This window comes from Aotus nancymaae, unplaced genomic scaffold, assembly GCF_030222135.1.
Source record: "Aotus nancymaae isolate 86718 unplaced genomic scaffold, 86718_ANA_hifiasm-v0.15.2.pri h1tg000138l, whole genome shotgun sequence".
In the NCBI taxonomy this organism is placed as follows: Eukaryota; Metazoa; Chordata; class Mammalia; order Primates; family Aotidae; genus Aotus; species Aotus nancymaae.
In genome coordinates this window covers 1,069,190-1,080,347 of record NW_026988553.1, presented here as the reverse complement: position 1 = coordinate 1,080,347, position 11,158 = coordinate 1,069,190, and the positions used below count along the sequence as shown (strand labels likewise).

The 11,158-nt window shown below is 41.7% G+C and overlaps 1 protein-coding gene across 1 annotated transcript; it reads left to right on the top strand.

The window, feature by feature from the left end:
- The first annotated feature begins 9,421 nt into the window (after positions 1 to 9,421).
- On the top strand, positions 9,422 to 10,441 carry MAGEA10 (MAGE family member A10). The gene has a single exon (XM_012439272.2). The coding sequence runs from the start codon at positions 9,422 to 9,424 to the stop codon at positions 10,439 to 10,441; it is 1,020 nt and encodes a 339-aa protein (XP_012294695.1).
- Positions 10,442 to 11,158: the final 717 nt, after the last annotated feature.

Here is an 11,158-nt window from a genome sequence, read left to right as displayed (position 1 = left end):
ATGCTTCCAAATATTTCAAGGGTTAGGAAAAAAGCCTCAACGAAATTTTTAAATTATTTTGAATTAAATTAAAATAAAAATGCAAATTAACAAAATTTGTGGGATAATAGCAAAATAGTTCTTAGGGATAAATTTATGGAACTAAATGTATGTATTAGAGAAAAATTAAAATCTAAACCTAGGATAACATCTTATGAGTATAAAGAACAGAGAACAAATTAAATCTAAAGCAAGCAGAAGAAAAGAAATGGCGAAAAGCTCAGCTTAAACCAGTGAAATTAAAAACAGGGAAACAACAGAGAAAATCAATAAACCCAAATCTAGTTATCTGGCCAGATCAACAAAATTAACAGTCTTCTAGTGAGGCTAGTCAAGAAAAAAATAGAAGACACAAATTACAAATATCAGAAATGAAAAAGTGGTCATCTTTACTGAGCCCATGGACATTAACAGGATGATAAAAGAATATTATGACAACTCTATGCCCACAAATTTGGTAAATTAGATAAAATTACCTTAAATAATACACACTACAAAATCTCACACAAAGATAAAAAGATAACCTGAATAAACATATCATCAAAATAAATTGAGTCAATAATTAATATATTTCCAAAATAGAAATTACTAGGCCCAGATGGTTTTACTGCTGAATTCTATCAAATGTTTAAATAATGGTTAATAGCAATCCACAATCTCTTCCAGAAAATAGAAGCAGAGGGAACACTCCTAACTCATTCTGCGAGACCATTCCATAAACCAAAACCAGTTAAAGATACACAAGAAAGGACAACTACAGACCAATATATCTCATGAACATAGATCCAAAAATCTTCAACAAATTATAAGCAAATCAAATTCAACAACGTATAAAAATAATTATACATCAGGACCAAATGAGACTTATTACCAGTATGCAAGGCTGGTTCAACATTCAGAAATCAATTACTGTAACTCATGATGTCAACAGGTGAAAGAAAAACTATCATATTATTATATCAATGTATGCAGCAAATTCATTTGACAAAATCCAACACATTCATGATAAAAATAATCTCAGCAAATATGGAGTCGAGGGGACATCCTCCACTTAATAAAGTACATCTACAAAAGCCCTATATGTAATATTATACTTAAGGTTGAGAGACCAGAAAAAGAGCAAGTATGTGTTCTCTGACAATTTCTATTCAACACCATACTGGAAGTATTATCTAATACATAAAGACAAGAAGTTGAAATAGAATATGTACTTTGGGGGAAGGAAAATTATGCCTCTCTTTGTACACTGATGAAATGTTTGTCTGTGTAGAAAATGCCATAGACTTGGTAACAACAACAAACACAAGATGACCCAAAAAGTGATTATAACAAGGTCATAGGAAACAAGATTAATATAAAAAATAAATTGCTTTGTCATATACTATCAAGAAACAATTAAAATTTTAAATTAAAAACATTGTTTATAATAGTTTCCCCCAAACAAAATACTTATGTATAAATCTACAAAATACGTATAGGGTCTATATATGGAAACCACACAGCACTCATAAAAGAAAGCAAAGAAAAAATAAATGGAAAGTTATTCTGTATTCATAGGTTAGAGACAGAAAATTGTTAGTATGTCAGTTTTTCCCAATATGTTCTATACCTACAACATGATTCCAATCAAATTCTCATCAAGGTATTTTCTAGATATCAACAAACGACTCTATATTTTATATGTATAAAAGTATCTTAGCATAGGCAATAAAATATAGAAGAAAAAAAGTCAGAGGACTCACTTTACTTAATTTCAAGGCTTACTGTAAAGTTATAATAATCAAGACAATGTGGAATTCGTGAAATAATGAAAACATAGTTAAATAGAATAGCGTCAAGAAATAGACCAACACCCATAGAATCAACTTATTTCTGACAAAGGTGCAATAAAATAAAATGTAAAACAAATCCAGACAAAACCTTAGACCTTTCACTAAAAACGAATCCAAAGTAGCTCGTAGACCTAAGTGTAAAATGCAGAAACTATATAAGACATCTAGGAGAAAATCTATATAACCTTGGATTTAGTGATGAGTTTTCAGATTCATGAAAGAGAAAATGTTTGAGTGTTGTGTGAAAAATATTGTAGGGAATGAAAATAAAATCCACAGAGAGAAAACAGTTGCAAAACACTTACCTAATAAAGCACTTGTATTCAAAATACAAAACAACTTAAAACTTAACAGTTGAAAGCCAGAAAACTCATTTAACTGGGCAAAGGATCTCAGCAGACACTTCACCAAAGAAGATACATAGGTAAAAAATAAGCATAGGAAAATATATGAATATTATTTGTTATTATGGAATTTCAAATTAACTAACAATAAATACCACTACACATCTACTGGAATGTATAAAATTTTAAAAATACAAGTCTAGTTGCTAGAAAAACATGCATAGCAGGAACTCTCACTCATTGCTGATAGAAATGCAAAATGGTATAGTCATTTTTGAAGATAGTTTGTCACTTTCTTAAAAACAAAGCATAGTCTCACCTTAGATCCAGCAGCACACTCCTGGGTATTTTCCTAACTGATTTGAGGACATATGTTCACACAAAATCCCATACATAAATGATTCTAGATGCCTAGTTGGTAATCACCTCAAACTCAAATATGTCCTTTAATGATGAATAAACAAACTGTGACACAGCCTTAAAATGGCATATTATTCATAAATAAAAAAGAATAACTTATAAGACATGAAAAGACATGAAAAAATATTAAATGCATATTGCAACATGAAAGTAGCCAGTTGGAAAAGGCTATAGAGTATATGACTCCATTTATATGACATTTTGGAAAGGGAAAAATTATACAAACAGTAAACATATGTAGAAAAGTGTAAAAAGGTTAAGCACAGGAGATTTATTAGGGCAATGAAACTATTTTTATGATACTGTAAGGGTTCATAAATGACAGTATGTGTCAAAAATTATAAAACTTTATAGCACAAAGAGTGAATCTTAATGTATAAAAATTAAAAAAATAATTTAAGAGATCAAGAAATTCCAGGATGAAATGCAGAATACAGCAAAGCATTCTAAGTATTAAAAATGAATGAAAAAAATCTCACTGAGGAGCATGAGGGGAATTTGCTGCCCTAAGTAAATTGGAAATGAATGTTGTAAAGCTGAGATCAAAAGGAACTGTATATAAGTGCTATACTATAGTTAGTAAAGTTGTTTCCCACAGGAGTACAGATTAATAATTCTAAAACCACTATACATGTATACTGGAATTGAACAATTAACTGAATGGATTGACAGATGACAGGAGATGGCTTTCTTATTGTTGGAATGGGATGTTACAGGTAACCAAGGTGAGGAGGCTAGAATAATTTTTGTTGTAATGGATTAGAGTTGGAGATGTCAGCATGAAGTCATGTTTAGTTTAATATAGATACAGATGGTTACATTTACAGGTGTGTGTAGATACACATATATATTTCATTGCTCTGTGAACTGAGAAAGGCTGTAAGTAACAACTCTACCAGTAGCAACAAGCACACCTAGCACTAAGATGTGAGTTTCTAAAACCATCATCTAGTAAAAATAATTAGAGTTCCTTGGAGAAATGGCTGACTCTGGGACTGGGGCATGAAACACAGTTACCCCTCTGTGGGTTCCACATCCATGGATTTAAAAATCCAAAGATCAAAAATATTCTGAAAAAACAGAATCTGTACTTAACATGTACAGACTTTTATTTTCTTATCCTTATGCCCCAAAAAATAGAGTAACAACATTTTTTACATTGCATTTACATCATAGTAGGAATTATAAGTAATCTAGAGATAATTTAAAGTATATGAAAGGATATGCATAGGTTATATGCAAATATTATACCATTTTGTATAAGAGATTGAGCTTATGCAAATTTTAGTATTCATGGGAGGTTGTTTTAAAAAAAGTTTTGTGGGTACAAAGTAAGTGTATATTTTTATGGGGTACATGAGATATTCTGATACCATGGAAGGTTTGAAACCAATCCCACAGGGATACTGAGGGACAACTGTATATAAAATGAGCCTGGAGCATTTTGTAGTGTCAGAAAGTAAGGTCTGAGAAACTTCTTAAGTGACATCACAAGTGCTGCATTCAGCAAAATTCATACTATGGGAAACTGGACAAAACACACGATATTTTTTGTCTTGTTTTAAATTGTAAGCAAAAAAACTTTAATGGTCAGATAAATTATAGATTAAAAAGCACTAAGTGACAACCATTACAATGATTAGATCATATTTAAACACTAATTCAAAGAAACTAATTTTTAAAGTATATGTCTGCCAGATAAATGTAGAAATTATCTGGGCATTTGATGATTACACATTAAAATTGTTAGAAAATACAATTACATTGAATTTATGTTTCACAAAAGAGTTATTATCTTTTATAAAGTAAACTAACACTAGAATAGAACTTGCATTACTTAAAATCTATAGCAAATGCACTTAAATGAGAAATGCTATAAGAATTCCTAATAAAGCCAAGAACAAGACAAAAATGTATGCTATCTTCTCTACTGTTCAAAACTGCACTGAAACACATAACCAGAGCTATGGGTACCAGGATAAATAAGATACATGAATTTTAAAAAGAGAGATATTTGGAGACAATGCTACCTTTAAAGAAAATTCAAAGGAATAGACATATGGAATATTTAAATGAATAAAAGACTTTAGAAGAAAAACATTTTGTGGAAGCTCATTATAGCAAAATCAAGAAACTGGCCATACAAAAGCAGTAAATAAATACAACACATAATAAAAAAAATCCCATTAACAACAGTAAAAATCTCCAAAAATTACCTAAAAAAGAATCCCAGCAAAAATGAGCAAGATCTTAATGGAAGCAACTGTAAAAGTTTGCTGATAGATTCAGGTGGAAGAAGTCCCAAATAAATAAAGCATTATACCATATCCATTAATGGAGAACAGAATATTTTAAAAGTGTGAATTTTCCTTAAATTGCTTACAGAGTTAGTGCCTTACCTTTAGGCCAAAATGAGCATCAAGTTCATATTACTAACTTACACTCCAGAATCAATCCTGGAAGGAAGAAGGGAAAAAAACATAATCAACACTCAGCAAAGTCTATACAGCAAAACATGATAGAACCCTAAGGAGACTGCAGAATGTTGAACTGGACCTTGTGTTTGGAGTAGGAGGAGTGGAAGACAACAGTGCATTTGAGGAGGTCTGTAGCCTGCATAGATGGCAAATAGGATGAGTAGGAGGAAATACTTAAACTTCTGGCCCTGCTTTATTGCACAATCTGAGGCAGCACCTCAAACCACAATGCCAGTAACCCTGGAGTGATATCAGGACATCAGGAAAGGTGGGGTTGATTGAGGGAGTATGACTCTGGAGTCTGTACTAAAAACCACCTGAAGGCACCATAGTGACGACTGGTCTTTTTGAGAAATTATTAGAATATAAAAAATAGACTAGAAATAGGATAACCGGTGAACCACACAGAGTAAGGTAGTCATTCTTCCTTGAAATGTTTATATATATATATATATATTTAAAATATACAGTTGGCAGACATTTAAAGTATATATTTATTAGGAATGAGGGTTAGAAAAATAGAAATCACGGCATTGGACTATAAAATGACAGCTAAACTCAAAACAGTAGGACCTCTCCACACTCCAATGCTCAGCCTCTTTCTTGCAGAAAATATACCCTTTAGGGCAAAAAACAATGACAATGACAAGTCTACTTCCGGCTTGGGAAGAGCCCCCATGGGAAGATGTGCATCTTCTCCCAGAGGTCACCACAATCACGGGTGCTGCAGCTCCCCAGGGACCATCTGGCCTGGGACCTGCAACCATGCTCTGCAAGAGGTGCAGCTGGGAAAATGCTTAGAGGTAACAGAAACAGAGCATCTCCCACCCATCACTTCATCAAAGAGCCAGAAGCCAGGAGGAGGACTCTCCTGAGTAAGGACTGAGGGTCCACCCGCCCCACACAAAGGGGCCACAGAATACAGCTCAGCCCCTCCTGTCAGCCCTGGAAGATTCTGGCAATGTTGTCACCCTGATCACAACCTTCCCCACACTGTCAACTCAGAGGACTCCAAGTCAAGAAACCTGATGTAAGGGGAGCAGACATCCTCAGCACGAAACAGGGGTCCAGGCTATTCCAGGCATCAGGGTTGAGACAATGAGGGATGACTGAAAGACCCCACCACCACCACGACCCGCATCCCCGCAATCCCCACCCCAGTCTCCACCCCCACACCCCTCCCCACACTCATCTTCACCACTACCCCTGCCGGAACCCCATCCTCAGCCCCACCCCACCTCATCCGGACTCCCACTCCTATTCTGCCACTCCCACCCTCACTGCAGCGGAATCCACTCCGCCCCTGCTGTCAACCCAGGGAAGCCCCAGGGGCCGGATGTGACGCCACTGACTTACGCCTCAGGGATCAGAGAGACGCGAGATTCTCGTTCTGAGAGACAGGCTTGAGATCGGCTGAGGAGAGCGGGCCCAGGCTCTGTAAGGAGGCAAGGTGAGAGGCTGAGGGAGGACTGAGGACGCCCCTAACCCGGACAGAAAGCCCTAAATAATCCAGCACCGCCTCTGCTTCTAGCCCTGGACCACCTGAGGGCAGACTTCTCAGGCTGGTCGGTCACGTCCCCGCCCCCACTCTCTCCGGCAGCTTAAGCCGCAGGGGACGCTGGGAATCAGAGCTTGGTGTGACCAAGGCAGAGCTGGTTAGGAGGGAGCAGCGCCTAGGTTCTGCTAGACGTCAAGGTCAGGACCCTCAGGAAGGGGTCTGCCCCTGATATCAGCCCTGGGAAGCCCTGGGCATGGCAACCAGGAACGCAAATTCTGACCTCCTCCGCATTTGGGGCTGACAGAGGAAAGGAGATTGGTACTATGAATGCGGTTTCGGGGAAGCAGATAGAGGGCCCAGGCCCTGCTGGGACACGAGGGAGGCATGAGGGGATCCTAGGACAGGGTGCCCACCCCACCCCTGTCTCAGACTGAGACACTTCCTCACTCAACCTCCGGAATCCGAGGGACAGAGACTCAGGTCAATGGCGATGGTTGGGGGGGTGGGCGGGGGAAGGGTGGAAGAGAGAGCAATCCTGCCAGGAGTCAAGAGGAGGAAGAAGAGAGAGGACTCACGGGAACTTGTAGTCCAGATCAGTGGAGACCTCAGCTCTGGGCAGTTTCAAGCACGGTGGCCCATGTGATGTGTCTTTACTGTGCCTTTGGGGTGTCAACGAGGAGAGGGCTATGGTCTGAGGAGTGGAGTCTCAGGTCAGCAGAGGGAGGAGTCCCAGAACCCCGAGGGAGTACTCAGCGGATCCCTGCATCTCATAACTAGAAAACCTATACCTCTTATCAGCTCTGGAACCCCTGGCAGGACTGTAAGGAAGGGAAGTAGCCCCCATTTTCTCACCAGGGATCCCAGGGAGATGGTGGCCTTGGCGTGCAAGACCCATACACGGTTCAGCAGGAAGGAAAGGGCCGGGCTCTGTCGGAGTGAAGCTGAATATCTGGAGGATACCCAAATAGAGGAAGTCCCTGCCCTGTCCCCACTGTCCCCCCTCCCGCCAAATCCACTCCTTCTGTCAGCTTTGGGAATCCCATGCAAGTGTGATCATGTGGTGCTCCCTCCCCCATTTCTGCGTCCTCGGTCTCAGGGAGGTGGGGACCTTGGCCCAAGGGTTGCTAAGAAGTTATCACACAGTTCCACACCTGGTCAACAGAGGGAGGAGTCCCAGAATCTGCAGCAAGGTTTGCCCCCTTTGTGAGGACTGGAGGTACCTGCAGCCCAGAAAGAAGGAATGCCACAGAGTCTGGCTGTCCCCTGTTCTTAGCTCTGGGGGGAGCTGATCAGGATTGGCACTAAGTGGCAAGCTCACTTTAACTACAGGCAGGAAGTTGAGGAATCCTCAGGGAAATGGAGTCTTGGTTATAAAGTGGAGACATCAGCCGTGGACACCCCACAGGAGTGATGGATGTGATTCCTTCTTACTTTTGTTTTAGGATCTCAGGGAGGTGAGAACCTTGCTCTCAGAGGGTGACTCAGGTCAACACAGGGAGCCCCTCTGTTTGACAGACACAGTGGGTGGCAGGATCTGACAAGAGTTCAGGTAAGGAATCTGAGGGAAATTTGAGGGTACCCCCAGGCCATAACACAGATGGAGGCCCCACAAAAATCTGCCATGACCCTACCGTCACTCTGGAGAACCTAGTCAGGGCTATCGGCTGAGGACCCCTGTCATACAAGGACAATTGGTCTCTGGGAGGGAGAGGTGTTGGTCTAAGGGGGCTGCACTCAGGTCAGCAGAGGGAGAGTCCCAGACCCTGCCAGGAGTCAAGGTGAGGACTGAGGGGACCCCATTCTCTAAACACACAGGACTCAACCCCACCCTGCCCCTTCTGTTAGCCATGGGAATTCACAGGGAACTGTGGGTAGATGGACTCCCCTCACTTCCTCTTTCCATGTCTTCTGGAGATAGCGCCTTGGTTTAGGGAAGTGGCCTCAGGTCAATAAAGGGAGGGTCCCAGGCCCCATCAGGCATCCAGATGAGGACCAAGCAGGCTCCTCACTCAGGACACATGGACTCAGCTGAATATGGTCACCTCTTGCTGTCCTTTCTGGGAGGACCTCCATAGTTGTGGTTCCACCAGATGTGGGTCCCCTCATGTCTTCTATTTTGTATCAGGTATGTGAGCTTTTGATCTGAGAATTTCTTAGGTCAGCAAATGGGCAGGGTCCAGGCTCTTCCAGGAGAAAGGTAAGAGCCCTGTGTGAACACAGAAGGGGCTATCCACTCCGGAGTAGTGGGGAACTCACAGAGTCCAGTCCATCCTCCTGACAGCACTCGGAGGCTGGGGCTGTGCTTGCAGCCTGAACCCTGAGGGCCCCTCCGTTCCTTTTTCAGGAGCTCCAGGGACTGTGAGGTAAGGCCTTGTTCTAACACAGTGTTATCAGATCACAGAACAGAGAGGGCCCAAACAGTGCTAGGCGTCAAGGTGAGGTGCATGACCTGAATGTGCACCAAGGACCCCACCTGCTCCATAGCAAAGTGGACCCCACTGCACCAATTCCACCTACCCTACTGCCAGTCCTGGAGCTGTGGCCTCTGCTGGCTGCATCCTGAAGAGCCGTCTCTCGCTTCCTTCTTCAGGTTCTCAGGGAACAGGGAGACCAAGAGGTCAAGAGCTGTGGAACACCACAGAGCAGCACTGAAGGAGACCTGCAAGTTGGCCTTTGTTAGAACCTCCAGGGTGTGGTTCTCAGCTGTGGTTCTCAGTGGCCACATACATCCTCCCTCTCTCCCCAGGCCTGTGGGTCCCCATCACTCAACTCCTGCCCACACTCCCACCTGCTACACTGACCAGAGTCATCATGCCTCGGGCTCCAAAGCGTCAGCGTCTCATGCCTGAAGAAGACCTTCAATCCCAAAGTGAGACACAGGGCCTTGAGGGTGCGCAGGCTCCCTGGGCTTTGGAGGAGGATGCTTCCTCATCCACTTCTACCTGCTCCTCCTCCTTCCCCTCCTCCTCCTCTTCCTCCTCCTCCTCCTCCTGCTATCCTCTAATACCAAGCACCCCAGAGGAGGTTTCTGCTGACGATGAGACATCAGATCCTTCCCAGAGTGCTCAGATAGCCTGCTCCTCCCCCTTGGTCGTTGCCTCCCTTCCATTAGGCCAATCTGATGAGGGCTCTAGCAACCAAAAGGAGGAGAATCCAAGCACCCTACAGGCCCTGCCAGACACTGAGTCTTTACCCAGAAGCGAGATAGATGAAAAGGTGACGAATTTGGTGGAGTTCCTGCTCTTCAAGTATCAAATGAAGGAGCCAATCACAAAGGCAGAAATACTGGAGAATGTCCTAAAAAATTATGAAGACCACTTCCCTGTGATGTTCAGTGAAGCCTCTGAGTGCATGCAGCTGGTCTTTGGTCTTGATGTAAAGGAAGTAGACCCCACTGGCCAATCCTTCGTCCTTGTCATCTCCCTGGGCCTTACCTATGACGGGATGCTGAGTGATGTCCAGAGCATGCCCAAGACTGGCATTCTCATATTTATCCTAAGCATAATCTTCATAGAGGGCTACTGCACCCCTGAGAAGTTCATCTGGAAAGCACTGAATATGATGGGGCTGTATGATGGGATGGAACACTTCATTTTCGGGGAGCCCAGGAAGCTGCTTACCCAAGATTGGGTGCAGGAAAATTACCTAGAGTACCGTCAGGTGCCCGGCAGTGATCCTGCACAGTATGAATTCCTGTGGGGTCCCAGGGCCCACACTGAAATTAGGAAGATGAGTCTCCTGAAATTTTTGGCCAAGGCAAGTGGGAGTGAGCCCAGATCCTTCCCACTGTGGTATGAGGAGGCTTTGAAAGATGAGAAAGAGAGAGCCTAGGCCATTATTGCCACCACAGATGATTCTACTGCCATGGCCAGTGCAAGTTCTAGTGCTACAACCAGCTTCTCCTATCCTGAAAAAAGTCAGATAGACTCTTCACTGTGTTTTAAAAGGGAAGCCAAATACCACATTATGTCACTCATATGTGGAGTCTTAAAAAAAAGTTGATATTATGGAAGTAGAGAGTAGATCAGTAGTTACCAGAGATTGGGGAGAGGAAGGAGAAGATGGGCTTGGAAATGGTTAGCCAACATGGAAAATTACAATTAAATAGGATGGATAAGTTCTAGTTTTTTATTGCACAGTACGACGACTGTAGTTAACATTAAGATATTATATATTATAAAACAGCTAGAAGAAAGGCTTTTCAATATTGTTACCACAAAGAAGTGATAAATGCATGAGGTGATGGATACACTACCTGATTTATTTTACTACATATACATGAATCTAAACATCAAATTGTACTTCATAAATATCTACAATTACATGTCATTTTTTTTTAATTTATGAAAACAAATGACAAGATAAGTCAATGATGTATGTAGTCCAGGGCCAGGCTGAGGCTGAGGAAAATACAGTGCCTAACATCTTTGTCTTACTGTTCTCTTTGGATAACTTGGGGACTTCTTTGCTTTTCTTCTTGGTATTTTATTCTTTTTTTTTTTTTTTCAGAGTCTCACTCTGTCGCCCATGCAGAAGTGCAGTGACGCA